The sequence below is a fragment of the Glycine soja genome, chromosome 4, assembly GCF_004193775.1.
Source record: "Glycine soja cultivar W05 chromosome 4, ASM419377v2, whole genome shotgun sequence".
Classification (NCBI taxonomy): domain Eukaryota; kingdom Viridiplantae; phylum Streptophyta; class Magnoliopsida; order Fabales; family Fabaceae; genus Glycine; species Glycine soja.
This window is the reverse complement of record NC_041005.1, coordinates 43,726,086-43,749,144: the sequence shown is the minus strand read 5'-3', so window position 1 is coordinate 43,749,144 and position 23,059 is coordinate 43,726,086. Positions and strand designations below refer to the sequence as shown.

The window sequence follows — 23,059 nt, the reverse complement described above, 5'->3', positions numbered from 1 at the left end:
ATAATATAGTAGTACATGGAAGGGAATATGTTGATTAAATGACATGTAACGACCATGACTCTTATTGTTTTTTATCTTTAATTATGATTAATGATGAAGTCAATTTATCTAAAGTCTTTTAATGCACATTATGATTTATGTAATTATTAAATCATGAAGTGTTATGGCGTCATAAGAGTCAAGTGGGAGAATGTTAGAAAAAAAATATATTAAATAACATGATAATATGACTCATGTGAATTAAGAGTCTAAACTTGATTTAATAAAATAAAGGGACCAATTGGCAAATATAGAAAGTTAATAAACTTATAGGAAGTTAATAAACTTCTAATAACTAACTTGATGGAAGTTTGCTAATAAAAGACAAAGAGTTCTATCTCTATCATAAGGGTTTTTTTCTCTAATTACCTATTAAGAACGTGAGAGGAAAATAAAAGAAGGAAAGAGATAGATTGGGATAAAGAAGATTGAAGAACTTATGTCTTTCATAGATCAAGGTAAATTCTACTCACTTTCAAACTGTATGAGGGAATCATAAATTCTAAAATCCTTACAGTATGTAATAGATTCATTGAATATAAATATATGAAATCTATAACTAACATCTTCATGTTAGTTTTTTTTTTTTTTACAAAGTTTAGATGCAAATTCTTATATGCTTTTGAGGTGTTTTCTAATTAAAATTGGAATTTCACTTAAGCAACCGATACTCATTTATAATGCATAGTTTTAGTGAAGTAAAATTTCTATTATGATTAAAAAATAATAGTAAAAGTTCATAGTAAAACATTGTTACTAAATTGAAAATGTCCCTAAAAATGAAATAATTTGTAAAAGAAGTCCATAATTTGTTTTATTAGGCATTTGCTAAAAAAACAGGAGTCTCCACCGACTCCATTCAAAAGATGAGGTTAGTGTTAGGGATGTAAACGAATTGTGCTCGACTTAATTACGATCTTGCCTATTCCAATCTAATTTAGGATTGGATTGAGTCAATTAAGTTAGATTGAAATTTTTATAGGTACACTGTTACATAACAGGTTCGTGAGTTTTAAATGTAATGAATCCAACTTAACCCGACTAAAAAATAATATATGATAAAAATAAATAAATAAAAAACTCATCTTGGTTATTGGTTATTTGCATAATAACATATTTTGAAGGCGAGTAATGTGTGGGAAAAGGGTAGTTGGAATTTGGCTAAGTTATTCACCAACATAACGGAGGTTGTCGTAGATGCTATTAATCTTGTTCGTCCCATGATGGTGGAGGGCATGAGTAATGTGTGGGTCTGGGGAAAGGAGATTTCAGGCACTTACACTACCAAGAGTGCTTATAAAGGTCCTTGATTGTTTTTCATCAATTTTGTAATGAAATAAACCTCATCAAGAAACTCAAAGAGAAGGATTGGATTTGCACTTTGGAGCATACTTTAAGAGAAGCGAATCAAAGTGCAGATGTTCTCACAAAGATGGGGGCGATGATGGCGAACCCTTTGGTTATAGTGCATGAAGCACCCCAGTTGCTGAAACCTAAGTTGCATACTGATGCCCTCGGAGTTTTGTTTCCTCGCGGGTTTTAGCTAGTTTATTTTTTCTGCCTTTTTTCTTTTTCTTTTCTCATATGTAACAAAAAAATAAATAAACATATTTTGAGATAATTATAAGCATTGAAGCAATAATGATTTTATCCAACATATGTTATCTATTAATTCGGTAATATATTTTGATTATGTAAAATAACTTATTTTATGATTTTTTTCTATTTTTATTTTGAATTTTCAGAATATTTTTTTAATTGTTCAACTTGTTTATCCAATCTAATCCACCTAAGGTAAGATCGGATGGAGTTACTAAAAAAAATGTGAATTCAACTTAACCTAAATCACTTACACCTCTAGTTAACAAAATGACAAGATCTCACAAATGAGGGGTATGAAGTCCAGTGTTGCGACCAATTTTGATCCAAGTTCGGTGATTTAATTTGTCACTTTTAGTGAATCATTGATGATTTAATAGATGTTTGCATACATGTATGTATGTTTTAGATGCACATAAAATGGAAGCTCAGTGAAGTAGTGTCTACGTCTTTCGTGAATTTTGACGTGAAATTATAGTTAAAAGCATGTAAATGAATTTAAACCAAACTCTATTAGCACGTAAATGAATTTAAACCAAACTCTATTTGTTTAATTCTTTTTTTTTTATTTTGTGTGTGTGCACATGCTAATGAGAATCAAACTTATGACCCGGTCCATAATACTTCAACCCAACTACTAGGTTCACTCTCGTGAGTAAATCAATTTGTTAATTTATATTAATTTTATTGTTGAAAAATACATGGGGCAACGTAATGGCTTAAATTTTTTTAATTATTATAAAATGAAGGAGTTTTCATTTTATTCTTTATAATTTATTTATTTATTGAGTTTCATCATTTGATATTCATTAATCACTTATGTGAAAATCGCTTGTTCCTCCATGGTGAAAATTGCAGTAACAAAATAAGTAAAAATTGACTTTGAAAACTTACTTCCAAAATTGTTTTGACTTGTTCCTTATGTAACTTCTTCTCAAGTCTTCAAATTTTCTTTGCCTACTATTAAACATTAAAAAGTTTATAAATTTCTAATAAATTAAAAACGCTAAACATATATTTAATTAGTAGAGAAATTCAGATGAAATTAAACCAAACAAAGTTGTAAGTTAGGAAAATGTAAGATAAATATCAAGACACTTAAGTATATAAGGCATTTATTAGATGGCAAGGCTTGAACATGATCTAAGATAGCTCAAAGTGTTAGGCCCACACTTGAATGTGGATTTTTTTTTGTGTGTGGGAACTGCTAATATGGCACAATGAAGCATAATGGATGCTGGTGACATTTATAGAGACTCTAATGTTTAAGTCAATAGAAATTCCAACAAAATAAATAATATTTAGGACAAAGAAGAAGATATTTGATTGTACAAGAGAGATTTTATATTTATAAGTGTGATGTGATAAAAATGATTACCAACTAGCATGAGTAACTATCTATTAGTTGTCTCATCTTGAAGTGAAAGATAAAGACTCATTGAATGTTTATAAGATCTTGGATCAACAATGAAAGTTGATCCTACCACTTTTTAAGGTACATGATGTGACAAGGTAAAAAGGTGATGTACTTTGATATTTTTTAACTCTTTAATATGTGTAGTTAGCTTAACCTTGTAATGAATATTCATATGAGAGTTACAAGGTAAATTTAAGGTATCTCAATTTGAAGCGTCATTTGATTATCATAATGAGATACATATTAACGGTGCATATTTTAATAATATTAGTTGATCATCATATCAAACAATGTACATTAAAATAATAACTTAGAAAGTCACCCCCTTTAAGTTAAACTTTTTTGGTATTATGTTGGTTATCACTTGAATTAGAAGATAAAGAGAGTGATATTTAAACACCTCACTATTTTGAACATATCATTAATACTCCTTATCTTTTATATCTCTCCTATCACATCATATTATCTATTATATTATACTTTTCTATTTTTTTTCTTCTTCTTTCTCTAAAATGTCAACTAACATTTGAGTGTTCAAATATATTTTTCTAAAGATAAATTAACATTTCGTTGAGTTTGTAAAGAGATTGTGAAAATATTAAACTTTCACCCAATAATGTGAGTCAATGGCTAATGAATTTATCCCTTTCATGCACAGATAGGAAACTTTGTGATACTATTGCAATGAAATATTCCTTAAAGAAAGTAGTTTACAATAATGTTGTTCCTTGTGAGGGTGCATCTAAGTGAAGATGCAAATATCACTTTATTTATTCTTTAATTAGTATTTTTGTCATCCCAAAATGATTAATATTTAAGGTTTTTTCACACAAACTAAGAAAATAAATATTTCAAGAGAATTAGTATTTATTAGGAGACAATTTTACTAAAATATTATTGTTCTCTCTCTTAATTTCAATAATTGTATTATAGCCTTCCAAGATAACATTATTTATTACAAGAAAAAATTGAAATAGATATTTGAATATCTCATTAAAAGATGAGAACATCAATCAATTTAATTTTTTTTTCAAAAACTAAAACTTTAATTATTTTGGAACAGAGTGTTTTCTTTTATGTGAAAAAAATAATAATTTCACACATATTAAGAAAATTAGTTAACTTCATCTAAATTTAAATTGCATGAAAACAAATATTTTCCCAAATTATCCTATATTGAAACTTAATATTAATTATTAAACATAATAAAAGGTATTTTAAATGTAATCTCCGTTAAATTAAATAAAAGTAGTCAAAAGTTGATTATAAAAGAGAGAGAAAATTGTTTATAAGAGAGAATGGAGGGAGGAGGGAGTATTAGACTTTTGGGTCCACAGAAATGAATGCTACGTAGTTTGATGCTGTTAATGTAATCCATGGTCGTTTCGTTGCTTATTCAAGAAGAAAGAAAATTCCAGTTATTATTCAATCACTATTTTTCCGCTAAAGTAATTGATTGCGAGGTTGGGCATTAATGTCACATGAATGGGGTAACAATTTGTCTTTCTCGAGATTTAGAATCCGCACTTTCCTTTTCGCCATCTCTCTCGTGAAAACAACTTCATTAATAACCTGGTTTTCTTGATCTCTATGGGCTAGCTTAGCTAAAGCCTTCTCTTTCTCATTATTTTCCCCCTTTAGGCGAGACATTGCATGTAGGGATGAAAATGAATCGAGTCTCTTATCAAGGGTTTATGGCTCGACTTATTTAAAATTCGGTTCGACTTGACTTTTTACTATAAATGTTAAATTCAAGCTTTTTAAAAAGTTTTTTTTAGATAAAAAGGTCAAAGTCAAACTATAAAAAAAACTTGTTAAGTTTGACAATCCGACTTGTTTAAATAATAATAATAATAATAATAATATTATGAATGACAGGATGAAGTAGCATAAAGTGTTTAGAGAGTTAACTTCTATGTGGACAATTTTCAAAAAGAAAAAAAATGTTAAAAGGATAATGCAACCATATTAATATTTCCAAAGAAAATAATATTTTGTAAAGACATTTTCAGACAATTTAAATATTTTTATTTGGCTATATTAGTATAAATCATCTCTAATTCATATATTTTTTAATATTATGCTCTCTTTTTTCATTTTTTTTATATACTTTGTGTTTTAATAACTTAAATTCAATATAATTTTGTTTATCAATTATTTTTGAATTTGTACATTACTTATACGAAATTTTATAAGTTTCTTTTTTTAGTTAGTATTTCACTAGGTTTTAAAACAATTAATTGGTTAAAGACGTCTTTAAGCAGACTTTTAAATAGACTCGTAGATCAAACTAGACTTTTATGTAAATCGAATCGAACCTTTAGAAAAACCTATAACAGGTAATGAGTCAAGCTCAAACTTTGGGTATTCAATTCAAGTCAAGCTCATACCTAATAAAGCTTGACTTGACTCATTTGTATCCCTAATTTGCATGGCATGGTGTCCTTGTTATATAGTTAACACATATAATATTTTTTTGGTTTCTAGTTAAAGTTAACATATATAATATGAAACAACTTTCATAATTTGACATAGATTGTTGAATTATTATTGTTATTATACGCACTTCGTGCCTTAACTATAAATACCTTCTATATTTTAGTTTTTTAATTAAAAATAAAAAGATGCATGGTTCAGAGATGTAAGATAACTATTATGTCTGTGGAGTTATTTTTTATAACAACATTTTGATACAGAATAGTTTTCAAAATTAGTTAAAAGATAAAATAGTCTAAAAATTGTGTAAACGAAAGATGGGATATTCTCTCTGTTATTAGTGTAAATTATTATTATTATTATTATTATTATTATTATTATTATTATTATTATTATTATTATTATTATGTCTGTTTACGTGTAATACTGTAATCTATGCCATAAAATTCTCCGGCATAAATTAACGCACTATTTTAGATTTTCATGGATAAATTAACAACTATACTCATAAATTTGTGTCGCACTTCAGAGCAGTTTAATTAAAAGAAGATTTGTTATAATTTCACTTTTTTGTCCTCTCTCTCTCCCTCTGAAATTATGAAGGATGATGGCAGGAAAATGTTATTAGCCGTTACTAGCAGGTAAGTTGTAAATTAATTATTCAATTTCCCCTTTATCCTTTTGTACGATACATCGAGACAGATTATTGCTCCTTCCTTTTCTTGTCCTAATCATTTGTGCGACTTCATAGCAAAATTTCAACCAATGCAATGATGCTATGTTAGGTTGAACTCAACTTCTATGAGTATGACCTATTGTGGTTTATTTAATTAATATAATGAACAGGAGAGAAATCGGCCCTAAAACCATATGGCATACAAATTAAGGGGTTTGATTCTTTAAAGCAAAGGAAATGTGTTTCAGAAAATAAAGTATAATAAATATCTAGTAATGAAAAAAAATTAAAAGTTGATTTATAACTAATATTAAATTTTGTTATATATGCGTATTTAATTTTATTACAATTTTAATTATTAATTTTCCAATCAGAAAATGTGAATTTAATTTTTTTTTTTATCATTTTAAAGAGATAAATATAAAATTAAGATTATTATGTTGGTAACTTACCACAAGTATAAAAAATGTACGGGATTGTAAAATGTGATTTTTTTTTCCTACAAAAATACATAAAGATAAGATCCAAAATTAACCAATATGTCTATGGGCTTGTTTTGGGTGAAAGACTAGCTGTTTTGGATCAAAGACTAAAAAGTCTTTTGGGGGGGTTTTGAGGATTCTTCTAAAAACAAGTTCTATATTTTTAATAAAAAAAACTCTAAAAACACTTATATCATGTAACCAAAAAGATCCTATACTGACAGCTTTCTAAACTTTTCACATTAGAGGATTCATTCCTGTATAAAATATCACACCCTTTTAATTTACTTAGAATATGTATATAAATAGGTTTTTTAAGAGAAAAGAAAGAGAGTATTTTTATTTTAAAACTAAGAGAGTTATTTAATGTTTATAAAAACAACAATTATAACATTAAATTTATGTTAAATAAATTTTATTTCTTTTAATTAAAAATATTAAATTAAAAAATTATTTAGATAAAAGCAATTGTGGAAAGATGGACAGAACCGTCTGTGGCTATATGTTCATTAGCCTCTGCATTGAAAAGCACTTGTGGTAGCTCTCTCTTGTTTTCTTCCCTAAGTCCCCAGTCCAAGTAAAAAGTGAGCTATATATTTTTATTTAGATAACAGTGAAATATAATTTTAAAATGTTACTATAACTCAATTAAAAAAATTGCATATATGATTATTTTCAAATACTTTCATCTTTTTGCATTATAAATATAATCCATTTCTTTTTTTTAGGAGAATATAATCCATTTCTGAAATTTTTAGTTTATTGAACACTTTATTTTATTTACACAAAAAATGAATTAGGTGACATACGACGATCAAAACATTAATAATGATATCACTATTTGAACACAAGATTTTGCAGCTCCTCAATGCAGCAAGGATAATTGTGAAAGAAATAGTAAACCATGTTTTGTCAAGATATGATAGGATATATGATAAGTTTTAATTCTTTTTAATTTTAGTACACAGGTAATAAATTAAATAATGATAATATATAATATAAATTTTTTTCAAATAAGAAAATTATTATTTCATTAAAATTACATATAAGTTTGCTAAAAAAATAATTTATTTTTAAAATTATAAAAAAATTAGTTTTAACTAAATTATACAAAATATATTTTATTTATGCAGTTAATTTTCGTAAAATTATAAACAAATTATATAAATTTTTTGAAATTATAATTATTCAAATAATTTTACTTTAAAAATATTACAATAATAATAATTTAAATTTAAATTTTGCATGTTAAAAATAAATTTTTATATTTTTTATGAGTGAAAGAAAGTTTAATATATAATTGTTTTTGATAAATATTTTTAATTATTATTTTCTCAATTAGTGTCACATCACGTTACACATTATCAGAAAATAATACATGTATTTAAAAATTTATTTATAATAATAAATTTTTGTTATGCAAACATTTATCAAATAAAATTATAGTTGAATGCTCACCTTTTATAAGAGTTTTAAGATAACTAATGTAAAAATAGTAAACTTATTATATATAATAATTTGTAATTGTGGGATTGTGTGTCATTGTATAAATTTTTTCATATAATTATTTAAAAATAAAATTTAATATAATAAATATTTTTAATTATTATTTTCTCGATTAGTGTCTTGATTAACATTTGCCAATAACTTATTCTTGTGATCTGGATTATAATCTGAGAAAAATTTTGTATTTAATAACTTTTTCAGTTAATTATTAGTTAAGGAGAATCTAATATATTAACTATTTAAAATTTAAATTTTAATATAATAAATGTTTTTAATAAATATTTGTAATTATTTTTCTCAATCAGTATCTTGACTAATATTTGCCAATAACTTATTAAAATGTTGTATGAGTGTTATACAGCATAAGTGTAACACTGTCAAAGTAAATAAACTCAGTGAAAAGAAACAAAACCAAAGGATCTACTCGAGTTTTGTAAACAGACATAATATCTGTCTTTTATTCTTTTTTTATTTATGTGATATTGTCGTAAATAAGACTTTAGGTTTAGTGATATCACAAAATATTCCTACAAACTTTTGGATTGGTTATACAACTAATCATTTATCAAAATTTAGTCAGATTCAAAAATGAATTTTGTAAGATTCGAACTGATATTTTCCACAAATTCAGTGAGCTTACCAACTGAATTACAAATAATAAAAAAATAAGCAGGAAATGAAACACGCAAAGCTAACAGTGTAATTTACTGAGTTGTGTCATTATGTGCTTTATATGTACCGACAACGAAACTTGTGATCTGATGTACAAATTCAACACAACACAACCTCATCTAAATCTAATCTAAGCCCCGAAAAACGAAACTACATTGCAGTTTCAGATATTTTGTTCGTCACTATCTCTCTCTCTGTGTCTCTCTGCGACAAACCCAAATTCCAAAAATTCCAATAAACTCAAGTGACCTCATTCTGAACTCTGAAACTCAACCTTCTTTCTTCTCTTCTCTCGCGTCTTAACTGTTAATTTCTCTCTGTTAGCCAAAATGGTAGCTGCAAATGAGAGGGTCGTCGCTGTGATCATGGTTGGAGGACCCACTAAAGGTAATTACATTTCATTCATAGCACAATTTTGCTTCACTCAATGCCACTTCACCATTCCACACTATTCACTAATTTCACTTCCCCCTGTTAGTCTCTTCAGTTGAGACCACACGCATTGACAAAATTGATTTCGAAACGATGTAATTTATGTTTGGATATTTTGGTTGTAAAGGCAACTTAGCAGTGAAACTCAGTTAAATTTTTTTATTCAATGCAAAATTTCAACTCAGAATCAATTCTTGAAATTAAATTTGTGAACATTTACTTAAAATCACGTTAACTGGTATCTTGACGTGATTTTGGAGAATGCTTCATTTATCTATGCTTGATAATGATTCCATACTTCTTGTTGTTATGTTTGCATTCACAGGTACTAGATTCCGGCCATTGTCGTTCAACATACCCAAGCCACTTTTTCCATTAGCAGGACAACCCATGGTTCATCATCCAATTTCTGCTTGTAAAAGGGTATACACAATTGGACACCATTCTGAATTTTTTTTTTTTTTAAATATAACAGTAATAATAATAATAATAATAATAATAATAAATGATGTCATGTCATGTCATGTATTTATATATAATCTGGCAAGTAACTAACTGTTGTTTGTGTACCAGATTCCTAATTTGGCTCAGATTTATCTGCTTGGTTTCTACGAGGAACGTGAATTTGCCTTATATGTATCTTCTATCTCAAATGAGCTTAAAGTCCCTGTTAGGTGTGTTGTCTTTTCTTTCTAATCATCTTTTTCAAACTTTTTTTCACTTAAGATTGGTCACTTATGTCATTTGTGCTGTAATATTAGATACTTGAAGGAAGATAGGCCACATGGTTCGGCAGGTGGTCTTTATCATTTTAGAGATCTGATCATGGAAGAGGATCCGGTTCTTTTCTTTACCTATGACTTTGTCCATGCTTGATTCTAAGAAACTTTCTTACATGTGATTGTGTGTTCAGCAAGTTTTGCTGTTGTGTTATATGTGTTTTTATAGTGTTGATCATGTTTTGTATGGCAGTCACATATTTTCTTGCTGAACTGTGATGTATGCTGCAGTTTTCCACTGCCAGATATGCTGGGTAATTTCTGTTCTGAAATAGATTATATTTTCTTCTACTTGCAACTGTTTGATGCCGGAGTTTCTTTGCTGAATAGTAACCTTGAGGTTCCTTGATATCTCTTAACTGTTATGTGACTACAGCAACAATTAATTGCTGCTTTTTCTTCCATCAATACTTGCAGATGCTCACAGAAGATATGGTGGGATGGGAACAATACTAGTTGTGAAGGTTGGAGAATACATGCACACTGTATTTTTACCATTAATTTTTATTGATTAGCATCCAATTTTATTTTTTATTCCTTCCCCCTTTTGAAGGTTTCTGCAGAGTCAGCGAGCGAGTTCGGGGAATTAGTAGCTGATCCAACCACTAATGAACTATTGCATTACACAGAGAAACCTGAAACTTTTGTATGTTAATCATGTGGTTATGCCTTGAATTACTTAACTAAAATTTGAAAATTTATCTTCTCCTCCCTGTTATTGTTTACTGTCTTTCACTTTTAGCTTACATGAATGTAGGTAAGTGATCGAATAAACTGCGGTGTGTACATATTTACACCCAATATCTTTACAGCCATTGAGGGTGTTTCTACTCAACGGAAAGACAGAGGTCAGTTAGATATCTTAGACTGGACCATATGGATTGTTTTCAAAAAAATTGACTTGACATTTAACTTCAAAATGTGAAAATGTTCATTTTATTTCATTATTCTGGATATAAGTAATTGAAGATAACTGGAGTTTGTCCTATTGTATGTTAACTCTTTTTTTGGCAGCTAATCTAAGACGTGTCTCCAGCTTTGAAGCAATGCAGCCAGACACAAGGTTTGTACTTATGAATAGTCAAAAGATCATTAATGACATCTACTAGAGAAATTCATGCGATGAGCTGAAGCTTAAATTCTAGTCAAGGAACCCTGTAGTATGCTTACACTTGACTTTTCGATATATTCAATATATAACATTTATTGAAGCTGACAAATAATTGTTGAAATTAATTGCTGATCAATAATGGTCTGTTCACTTGGTCAAGCTCGTCATTTGTCACAGAAAAAGCATTTGAGGATGAGCTTCCTGCACCTATTGACTCCCAACATAAGCAAAGTTAAAATTGGAAATTATATCACTTGGAAATATTTCCAACATGATCCTACCTGAATGAAGAAATAAAGTATGAAAAGGAATTTTAAAAGTTATTACTTCTAACCTAGTTGATCATATGGTCTATTGCCTTGAGTTTATTTCCGAAAATTTAGCATACGTTACATATTTGGTCAGAAATAGTATTTCTGATATGAAGTTATAATATGCTTTCTTGTTAATCATGCATAATAGTATTGTGCCTTTTGGAACTTGTCTTTTTTTGGGTGGATTTTACTTGCAATGCAGAGGGTTCAAAATCCACCAGAAGCAACTTGTGACCAGGGCGGCAACGCCCAAATAGTGTGAGGATAACTTGTGATCTTACCAAAAGTTGTCAAAAAACTATTAAATTAGGGGTTTAATAATTCTGGTCTTGCATACCTAAGTCATATTTTCAGGGCCACCTCAGGATCCATGTTGCTTTTCCTGCATCTGAAGAATTGTCTTTCTTCTTATTTCAAAGCCATTTATAATTATACCTTGCATATATATTGTGTGCTTTTGGTGCAACTTAGAAGCATTTGGAAGAAATATTGATTTAAATAAATAAATACACATACGGCATGAGAATAAGGGTACTTTACAAGGTTTATTGTATCAGCTGATTCTGAAGAGTTCTGCTGCAGGAGTCTTCCAGTCAATTATGTCAGATTGGATCAAGATATCCTCTCACCTCTTGCGGGGAAGAAGCAGTTGTACATTTATGAAACCAATGACTTTTGGGAACAAATCAAAACTCCGGGGTAAGCCTGAGTAATATGTTACATATTTTCATCATTTCCTTCATGAGCAATTATCTTCATGTGTTGACTTAATGCTTGTAGGATGTCCATAAAATGTTCCGGCTTGTATCTTGCCCAATTTCGTTACACATCCCCCCATTTATTAGCAAATGGAGATGGTATTAAGAAAGCCAGCATCACTGGTGATGTTTATATTCACCCATCAGCGAAAGTGCATCCATCTGCTAAGGTGAATCTGTTTTTCCTTGATTACTAACTAGAGGTGTTCACAATCATCTTTGTTTCTTTGTTTCAGTCATGATATAGTACTAATTTTAAATTTTGCAACAGCTTAAGGATATTATTTGTACTTTTGATGCATGATGTATGCAATTTTCCTATTGAATTTTATTCATGTTGGTCCCCAAAAAAAATGAAGAAGAATAAGAGAAGAAATTGTAGATGACATTTAGATACCACATGATAAATGACTTTTGTAAATGTTATTGAACAGATTGGTCCAAGTGTGTCAATATCTGCAAATGCTCGTATAGGAGCTGGTGCAAGGCTCAAACATTGTATCATCCTTGATGACGTTGAAATCAAGGCAGGTGTACAGTTAATTGGTTTGAAATGCATGAGTATTTTTGGAGCTCAATTTTTTATATTTCTATTTCATCTTACAGGAAAATGCTCTTGTTGGTCATGCAATTGTTGGATGGAAATCATCTATTGGTCGATGGGCCTGTGTTGAGGCAAGTTTAGAAATTTTAATATTTAATTAAACTGTTCCACCATCTAAAATGCATGTATTGTATTTCCTGCTACTTATCTATAGCTCTCAAGATTGCTCAGAAACAGTTATAATGATGCATTCCCATCTCATTAACTAGAAAACATGTATTTACCTGTATGACAAGCATTTTATATCACGTCTATACATTTTTTAGTATCACTTGGTCTATTATCAGATCATATAGCAATATACCATTATGCATAGTCTTAAAGCACACACTTGGAGACTTAAATGTCAATTAATTAAAAAAGAATCCTTGGCTGATTTGGTTTTCGTTTTCATCAAAGATATATTTAAACTATTGGCATTATCAGCATATAATTTTAATATGAATTTAACCATCACAGTTATTACTAGTTTGACATCAGAAGAGGATAAAAATCTGAGTTTGGATGAGTTTATTCGTCCCATCTATTCTTCAAATCATGGTTGTTGTCACTGCCCTACGATTTCAGTTGTTGCTTGTTGTGCTTTGGGAGTCATCTTTCATGATGAAAACTAGGAAACTATACTCTCACTGTCCACTTTTATCAGTCCCATTAGAAAATTTTCATTGTCCCATTTTAATGTCATTATAGAAAATTAATGAGTCATTAATTACTCTTTTTACTAACTTTACGCTTGATTTTAATAAGTGAGAGAAGATTGGTATGATTTTTTATTTTTTTTGAGCCAAGATTGGTATGATTAATTTACTTAATAAAGGGTTATATAGTTCAATACAATTACTTTTTGACAAAATAGTGGTGCAAGGTGTTTTGGGTGTTGTTTTTCTATTAGAATTAAAGTTTTTCCTCAGTAACCAGTGCTGACTTTAAATGTCAATCTTTATTTTGCATATTACCAAAATAAAACTCTAATTTAATGAGAGAATAACCCAAAAACTCCCAAAAAATTACACCTAAGTTTTGTCTATTCCTGTATATTTCCCATTTAATTACTTTCTTAAGTATTGTATAACAACCTTGAGGAAGTAAACATATAGGCCCTGAACTGGCATAGATTTACCCTTTAGCAGCCTCTTACATTTTCACCCATCTTGAGGGTAATGTCACCAACTAAAGCATTTATCAATTATGCTACTTGTTGTGCTTACATTGTCATTTTCTATCTTTACATTTGATTTCTTTTTTTTGGTAAATACTTTGATTTTATTGGCAATTTGTTTGCTAAATTGGATAAATTAAATCAGGCTAGTGGAGATTACAATGCAAAGCTCGGGGTCACAATACTTGGTACCTTTCTTAACCTTGTCTACATTTTGTCTCTTATTTATTTATTACTATTTTGTATTTTTATGGAGAAGTATGAAAAGGCAAAGTTAAATTACTAACTACGCAATTCTTGTTCTCTTGCTGAGACCAGGTGAATCTGTGACTGTTGAGGATGAGGTAGTGGTTTTTAATAGCATTATTCTGCCACATAAGACCCTAAATGTGGGTGTTCAGGATGAGATTCTTTTATAGAACCTCCACAGCTCCCATTGTTGGCTTTCTATTTTCCTTTTGATTGTATTTGCAGTGACTTATGTTTTAATATCTAGTTTGGAGGCCCCAAAACAGTGGATATAATCGATTTTTGTCTCAAAATTGACTGTTTTCGGAGCAAAATATTCATTGTTGTACTTGTACACACACATCAACATTGCTATTTTAATAAAGAAATGAAAGTATATCAAGTATTAAGTGTGGTATAAATATATTCTATTGTGCAAAAGGGGCATATATGAGTATATGACATCATAACTGCCAAATTAGCGTAAGAAACACAACAGCATCCCATACGAGCCCATGAGCAGTTCAAGGATTAGATTTAGTTATTTACAGAATTTAAAAAAACAGTTAATTATGTCTTTTATCTCACTTTTAATTCCTAAATAAAAATTTTAGGAACAGAAAGTGAAATTTCTCTTTTCCAACTAATGCTGATCCTTGAATAAAGAATAATTGCATTATGATCACAAGCCTCAATTGTCAACTCATCAGCAGCATCTACATTCAGTTGTTGTTCCTTTGAAACTTCAGAACAGTCTCTACAATTTCCTTCTGAAGAACTTTAGAAGCATCTTCAATGCCTTGTTAATCTTTTATTTTCTACAAAGATGGTGATGGGCTGGATTCTTCAATTTTTTGAGAAAGTGTAAGCTGAGCCAATGCCTCAATAATTATTTCAATTCAAGTATCCTTGTTCTGAACTTCAGAATGCTATTATTTTTCTGGGGCTTCATCAGCAGGTTCTTCAGAAAGCAATTCTGCAGAGTTTTCTGAATAAGCATCTCCTTCAAATACAACTTTATGAAGCTTCCTATGGAGTAGTGAGGGGTTTTCCCTCCTTATCTTTGTTTTCACCACAGATACTGGCTTCATCCATTTTGTGGTAGATTTGGCTTCTCAAGTTCGTCTTCTTAGACTGCTACATTTCACTTATTCCATCAGAACATGTCATTGTCCCAAGTGACACGTCCACCATCATTCCATTTTAGATGAACTGGAGTTGCTTTAGTTTCTCGTCATAGATATCAAGCAGCAGCCACTCTCCATGAACATGAAGCATTGTCCTCTTTTCATGTGTCTAACAAATAACCCTGCATCATAATATAAAATATTTTGGTGGCAAAGTCTTATTGGGTCCTTAAGGGTTAGTTTTCCTTCCTCTTAGAATATATGTATTCATATTGTAACACTTAACCATGTTACACCATAAACATTTATCCTATGCCTTTTGAGCATGAGTGAAAAATTATAACTATTGTTTCTACTCAAAGAAAAATGCATTTGATTGTGCTTGTGATTAAATGTTCATTTAAATTGAGAGAGAAAAAAAGGTTGTACTCATTAAATACAACTTACCCTATAATAGTATTTTTTTTTTTTTTACAAAAACTACATTAGTTTGATATTTTTAAAGTGAATTACAACAATTTAGTAAAAATAATCCCTTAGATTCAAGCTACCACTTTAAGCAAGGCAAGTTAGATTGACCCACGGTTAAAAATGAGTTGGAAGACATAAAATAGTGAATTGACCCATCAAACCCGTCAAATATTTATTAAAAAAAATACTAATTCATTCATCCATAATTTATTATAAATTTCTGATCAATCAATCTCAATACAAGTTATGAACAACAATGAAACCCTAATAAAAATTTTAAGGTAAGATATGTTTAAAATACATATAAAATTTGAAAAATATTAATTTTATCTTTAAAAAAATTTATATCAATTTGATTTCTGTAAAAATAAAATATAGTTTTACTAATCTTTAATGATAGTTTGGAGGAATCCGCCTGAGGAGTTCGCGTCTGATTAACTAGTTGGCGAGACAATAACTAGTTGGCGAGACAATAGCTTTCCAAGGCAATAATCTTGATCCAAGAGACCAAGACGATGATCAGCCACACTGGAACTAAGACACAGCCTACACTCCTACAGGAGGCAGTAGTGGGAATTTTCTACAATGGACGAAAGCCTGACAGAGCAATGCCACGTGAAGGTAGAAGGCCTAGGGTGAATTAAACAATTTGTTAGACTAAAAATCACTCAAAAAATTGCAACATTTGCATCACTTTCCGGGAAATAGGTTCCGGTGTCTTAGAAAGGTAAACAAATTTTTAACAAAAAAATGCATTGGATCAACCAACCACAACCTACCTTTGACTCACCAACTTGGTGTGTTAAGCAAGATTAGCTAGGCATATGAATCTAGTAGGTTCATCATGCTTTGTTACCCCTAATTCAAACCTTTTAACACCCAACAAACTTTGTAATCCAAAACAACTATGAATTGAAAGTGTAAACATACAATCAGAAACCATTATTTATGATCAATTATTAATTATTAATTTTAATAAAATTATCTTAAAAGTCATGTTAACAATAATTTATAATTTACAAAATCGGCATACGGCAGCAATACGCTAAAGCATGGAGAACATGAATTCAACAATGGATCCTTTTCTATTGAGAATACACTAAAGCATGTAAAACACACGTTCAGTAATGGATCATTTCTTTTTTTAGAAAGCTGCAATTATCTGACTGACTTTGGACAAGTCAATTATAAAGTTTTAGCAGCTTCAGAGTACCAAGATTTCCATGCTTCCATGTAGTGAGAGAATAGATCTTTCAAAGCTGCATCATAAGAAACTCAATCGTCAAATTAATTGAATTTTGAAAAATAAATTCAAATGATGGTAAGATGGCAAATAGAAATGTCATATAACAACCAATTTTCCTACCATAATTTGTCAATACTACAAAAAGTAGAGATCTATACTTGTACACCCAAGCCCAAACTTATTTAATGTATTTCCCCGAACTAAACTTCAATCTTAAAGTCGGTAGATTGATTAAGCTAATTCGTTGTGGAATGTTAGGATCTTTGTAAGGTGTAGGACTTAGTCTTACAACAACTAGGTATTCCATTTTCAATGTAGAATTTATAAGGTCTTGGACACTCCAACTACAACAACTAGGTTTTGTTGTGTGATTCTTCGTAAGTTTTATCAATCTAGTTGTAGAAAGAATGACCATGCAATTGATTAGGTCTATTCCTCTTCTAACATAACTAACTAACGGGTAATATCATATAAGAAAATGGAATACAGGTAAATTATTCTGCAATCAAACAATTGAATGTCATAACCTATGTAAGAGTTTATTCGAAAAGGGCCAAAGTACCCTTGGGAAATGGGAATAGCTTAAGTTTGATCTTTCAAGCTATAAACTTGACCCTTTCTACAAAGGTGAGATGCCTACAGTTAGAAATAACAATATTTCTAGCTTTGTTGAGTGTGATGGAGATGGCACTTGAGTTGTTGTAGCGTTTGGTCCCTATCAAGTAGCACCTTAGCCACTATTTCCACCATAGTTTTGCCAATAAAAATATTTCAACCATAGTTTTATGTTTCAGCAACCTATCAATCCTCCTGAAGGGTGATGCAAGTCATCTTTATTGAATCAAGAGCACAATGAATGTTACTACTTTTTGAGTTGAAAGTTGTATTTTTTTAAAACTGAAATCGTAAAATATTTTACAACTTCAATTAAATTTTTATTTAAATTTACAACTTCTAAGTCGTAGGCTAATTGTTTTTTGTTTTTACAACTTTAAAGTCATTTAGGTTTTATTTAATTTTTTTATAGAGGTCATAAATTAATTTACAACTTCTATTTTTTTAGTATATTTTTTAAAAAATTAGAAATAATTTTGTATATATTTTTTTACATAGTTTTATTTAATATTGTTTTATATTTTTTAAATATTGTTTTATTTAACATGTTTTCTAAATTTTTTAAAATGGTTTTATTTAAAATTTTCTTAACTTTTGGTATATTATTTTATTTAATATATTTTTTATATTAAATTTTTTTCAACAATGAAAAATATTTTGGTACTCAATTGACTGCCATTGCACATCAAAGTACCATCTTGTCCCATCATTTAAATTTAAGTCTTTTTAAATTTGGGGTGTCTTTTGCATTATTTTTTTAATTTACAAAACAAATAATAATCCTTAAGTAAAAAAATATAGAAAATATTAAATACAATAAATATATTAAATAAAATAATATATAAAAATATAGATAATATTAAAAAAAAATATATATATATATAGAAAATATATTAAATAAAATATTAAATAAAACCATTTAAAAAGTTTAGAAAATATATTAAATAAAACAATATTCAAAAAATATAGAAAATATTAAATAAAATTATGTAAAAAATATATACAAAATATTAAATAAAATTAAAAAGGTAAAATAAAAAAAAAGATTTCTTTAATAAATAATTAAATTAAAAATTTATTTATAATTTTTTTATAAAAATATACGGAAAAAAAAGAAGTCATAAATGAATTTACGACTTCTATAAAAAAATAAAAAAACTAAATGATAAAGTCGTGAAAACAAAAAAAAAATGGCCTACAACTTATAAAAAAATATAAAAGTCAAAACAATCCCAAATGATAATTAACAAAAAAAAATGCCCCCATTTGGTCGTTCCCCCCCACAGGAGGAGGAAAAATTAAAGGTTAGCTTATCTAATGGTAGTAAACGAATAGACAGAACAATTTTCAAGAAATAAAAATTAGACTTTAGTTATAAACATAGTACATATATAAATTTGATTCTATTTCAAAAGGTTAAGCATGATTGAGATGTCACGCAGATTTGTGATTCTGAAATATGTAAGTAAATTTAAATGAAATTTGGAGAAACAAGAAAGCATGTTTTCACTTTTCAGAAGAAAATAAATACAGTATTAGTCAAGTTGTAAGCTTTGTTCCACATTGGCAAATAAAATTGCAACTTTACACTTGGTAAGTCACACTCATTGTCATAATCCACACAAAACACATAATTGAGCCTACAAATTTCTTTCCCAAAAAGAATATGTAAATGGAGTGGAAAACATTTACATCTAGTACAATTACACTTTGTTCCACATTGGCTAATAAAACTTGGTAAGTTACCTTCATTGTCATAGTTCAAACAAAACACATAATTGAGCCTACAAATTTTTCCAAAAGAATATGTAAAATGGAGAGGAAAATATTTACATCTAGTACAATTATCTTTGTTCCACATTGGCTAATAAAATTGCAACTTTGCACTTGCCAAGTCATACTCACATTCATTGTCATAATTCAAACAAAACACATAATTGAGCCTACGGCTATTTTTTCCCAAAACAGTATGTAAATGGAGGGGAAAATATTTACATCTAGTACGACTACACGTTGTTCCTCATTGGCATATAAAACTTGTTAATTATATTCATTGTCATAATTCAAACAAAAAACAAAAATGAGCCTACTAATTTTTTTCCCCAAAAGAATATGTAAAGGAAGGGGAAATTATTTACATCTAGTACATTTACTCTCATGCAGAAATACAAATATATACCAAACAAAATTCCATATCTAAGTAATGCAGAGAAGGAATTACCTCTAACCTTGGTTTTGATATTGAGGACGATGCTCCTGTGCGAGGCTTTCCCAGTCTTGCACCTGTTTCACACTATTATTTTCAGAGGTTCCAACTTTGTGCACATAAGCTGGAGCGAAAGGGCCAAACTGATAGCTCATTGAAGTCTGTTTTGCATCTTTTTTTAAGCTTTTTTTCTCCAGCTGAGCTCTGGGACTAATATTTTCCTGTTGGTTTTGCGTTTTAAAGTTCTGGCCATCCATGGACAAATCAACTTTCCTTTTAAAATTTATGTTTGTTATGTCAGATCCAAACATCCTTTTCTGTGACTCTTTAACATTTGTCTGAGCTGATTCACTCCATGTTTTCCCTCTCACACCCAACCACCTAAATGCTGGTTTTCTTGTGTTTGTTGTATGGGTCTGCAACCTTCGTAAACTCATCATAAGCTTACTGTAATTTATTAGAACAGAATACAGAAAGCAACACTTCCATTGTAATGCTCTATGGGGAAATTTAAAGTGAACTGAGGAGAATATCACCTTCTCAATTAGGTTCATGGAGGATAAAACGTTCGCAATATCGTATAGGCGTCTAACTTTTGCTGTAAGATAAAAATCATACAAGTAAAGACTGAGAAAGTTAAATGCTTCTTCCTCCATTGTCAATGAATAATGAACAGGTATAAAGGTGTATTTGGAAGAGCTTTTAGACTTATGACATAAGCACTTATGTAAGTGTTTGAGAAAGCTTATAAAAATAAGCCATGACATGTCCATAAACTGTCTTTTAACTTATTTCAATTTTAAGAATAACTTATAAAAAGGATTTGCAATTTATATAAAAGAGAAACGCTAGCCACACTCCATAACACACTCATGATAGTTTCTCTGTTGACTGAAATTTATTGAAAATCACCAAATTTTGTGAGTTCCACTTTCTATTTAATAAGCCTTGCTCATGATTTTGTAGTTCAAGTAAATTTTAACCAATAACAGTGTGTTGATAGCACTTCTCTTATATCTCTTATATAAAAATAGTTTATACATGAATATTTATAGGATAAGCACTTGTTCAAGAAGTGTTTTATTAAGCTATTACCTAAACAGACCAGAGTTTAGTATCACTCACTTCTATTATTGGCATTTCCAAGCAACAACTTTGCAGCTTCATCAAGGGAGATCATTTCAAACTGAAAAGTCGACATATTAACACGTTATCAAATTGGAATGTCCAAGAAATGTTCAAGAAATTGGTGATACTCACATTAGAGCAGACAAAAAGCTTGACAAAATTCTGTGTAAGCAATGCCAGAGATTTTTCCCTTCTGTTTTCTGCAAAACGTGAAGCAGTGTCAATACTCATAATATCACAATGCTCCATTTGTAAATAGCTCACCTGCCTTTTATGTTTCATATTTCAAAGAAAATGAATACTAATGAAATATTTTTTTACCAACTTTTGACAATTTTTTTTACTTGCAAAAAAAATTTTATAATGTCAATAATCAATATCTCTCCAACTTGCATGTCATAGATTTAAGACCTTTGTTTCCAGCTCAATGCTTCTTCTGTTATTTTTCTTCAAAAAAACAACACAATTTGTATGTTTCACCAGTACATATGAATGGTCAGTAGTAAAAAAAAATGCATGGATCTAAACCATTATAATTTTAATTTTAATATATAAAAGAGGGAAAAGCTTGCATGAAGGGTGAGATCAGTAACTGTACAGCGTGCAGTTCTTTCTCAAACAGAAGAACATCCATCCATTCACAATCACAAATCAAGACTTAAAACATATTAACTCAACCATTGCTCTTTAAGTGCAGGTCTGGAAATGGGTTGGAATGGTGCTGAACGGAAGTTTAGTACTTTTGAATGAACAAACGGAATAGTATTGTGAATGATGATGAATTGAGTCCAACATGGGATCAATTAGACGTAACTGTAATTCATGCACACCATGAGTCAGTTACATATTCCAAAGTAAAGGAAAAAATTTGAAACATACCATTCTTGGAGGAGGATTTGACCATAACATTCTGACTCCCAGTATTAATGTTGGGGAACGTTTCTTCTTCGTCCTCATCATCATGTACCTAAAACAATTGGTTAATACTAACTTAATGGATGGATGGATTGGAGTCATCGGTCCTTCAAACCCTCATCCTATACAAAATCAGAACCCTAGGATCAAAGTTAAATCTTAAATTATTTTGGTGTCAAATAAACACATTTAATTCTTCAAACAAGAAAAACCTTAAGTTCTTGCAAGGCTACATGAATTGCAGAAAACCCTTTCCAGGTACATTGATTCTTAGCTTTTCTAGCTAGCACCTGAAAAAAAAAAAAAGAAACGCCCACAAACATGTGAGCAATCGAATCAGAAATAGCATACTTAACATAGTCGTGTCTGAGAAGATAAAACAGAAACCTACCCCACACTCTCTAAAATGTTAACGATGTAGATCCTTCGTCTTTCTACTCCTAATCGTGAAGCTGCATCATCCAAACCGATTAATCGCACACCTTCCTTGTTGTACAAACTCAAAAAACTGCAATATCAAGAGGCGCGTTAAAACTAGACGATCGATTAAATTGAACTAAAAAGAGAAGGAAAGAGAGAGACTTGGTGCACAGGAGGCCGAGAGATTTTTGCTTTCGGCTATAGGTGTGATGCGTAGACAAAGAAGACATGGAAGTGCAGGGAATCGATGGATTTTTTTTCGTTTTTTGTTATTTTTGAGTCAGGATAGATGGGTTAGGATAGAGATGGAGAGTGAAAGAAACGTCGTTTCCCTAGGATGGGGAAGCGGCAGGGTGACCTATTTCAATTGTTGAAGAGCGGGAATTGACTGAGGAGGCGCTAGGTCATCACATTTCCCTAGGGATGGGGAAGCGGGCCCGACCCGACCTACATGAGCCTGAATTGACACCAAATTGGATCAACTCATCTCACACTCTTGTTTGTATTATCTATCATTATATAAATAAGGTCCTGGATGGCCTACGTGTCACGCTGTGGTTAATTCACTTTCTCGTTCAAAAATGTCACATCCTAGAATGGCCTACAAAATGATGTGTTTTCAATAAACCTTTCGTATACCAATGCGTTTTCATTACCCATGCTTTTCGAATACCAATGCTTCTCGAATACCGACAACAATTATGACCAGTTGACAAGAC

The 23,059-nt window shown here is 29.8% G+C and overlaps 2 protein-coding genes across 9 annotated transcripts; one reads left to right on the top strand and one right to left on the bottom strand.

Moving 5' to 3' along the window:
* Positions 1-8,911: 8,911 nt before the first annotated feature.
* LOC114409787 (mannose-1-phosphate guanyltransferase alpha-like) lies at positions 8,912-14,634 on the top strand. 2 transcript variants are annotated; one of them, XM_028373375.1, is made up of 15 exons: positions 8,912-9,214; positions 9,585-9,682; positions 9,833-9,933; positions 10,021-10,099; positions 10,232-10,292; positions 10,456-10,502; positions 10,592-10,684; positions 10,796-10,886; positions 11,053-11,101; positions 12,046-12,162; positions 12,244-12,391; positions 12,656-12,748; positions 12,828-12,896; positions 14,130-14,172; positions 14,303-14,634. In XM_028373375.1, exons 1-15 carry the CDS (start codon positions 9,157-9,159, stop codon positions 14,401-14,403), a joined length of 1,248 nt encoding a protein of 415 aa, XP_028229176.1. In that variant the 5' UTR covers positions 8,912-9,156; the 3' UTR covers positions 14,404-14,634. The 2 variants fall into 2 exon arrangements, with proteins under 2 accessions (XP_028229176.1, XP_028229175.1); XM_028373374.1 differs by lacking the exon at positions 8,912-9,214 and having other exon boundaries at positions 9,506-9,682.
* A 2,242-nt stretch (positions 14,635-16,876) lies between these two features.
* Positions 16,877-22,810, bottom strand: LOC114409788 (E2F transcription factor-like E2FE). 7 transcript variants are annotated; one of them, XM_028373383.1, is made up of 10 exons: positions 22,503-22,809; positions 22,312-22,428; positions 22,133-22,210; positions 21,885-22,042; positions 21,599-21,818; positions 21,138-21,205; positions 21,003-21,063; positions 20,414-20,475; positions 19,900-20,293; positions 16,877-17,069 (listed from the first exon to the last, which is right to left on the bottom strand). In XM_028373383.1, exons 5-10 carry the CDS (start codon positions 21,633-21,635, stop codon positions 16,996-16,998), a joined length of 696 nt encoding a protein of 231 aa, XP_028229184.1. In that variant the 5' UTR covers positions 21,636-21,818; positions 21,885-22,042; positions 22,133-22,210; positions 22,312-22,428; positions 22,503-22,809; the 3' UTR covers positions 16,877-16,995. The 7 variants fall into 7 exon arrangements, with proteins under 7 accessions (XP_028229184.1, XP_028229178.1, XP_028229179.1 ...); XM_028373377.1 differs by having other exon boundaries at positions 19,900-20,475; positions 22,503-22,810; XM_028373378.1 differs by having other exon boundaries at positions 19,900-20,475; positions 21,885-21,972; positions 22,503-22,810.
* Positions 22,811-23,059: the final 249 nt, after the last annotated feature.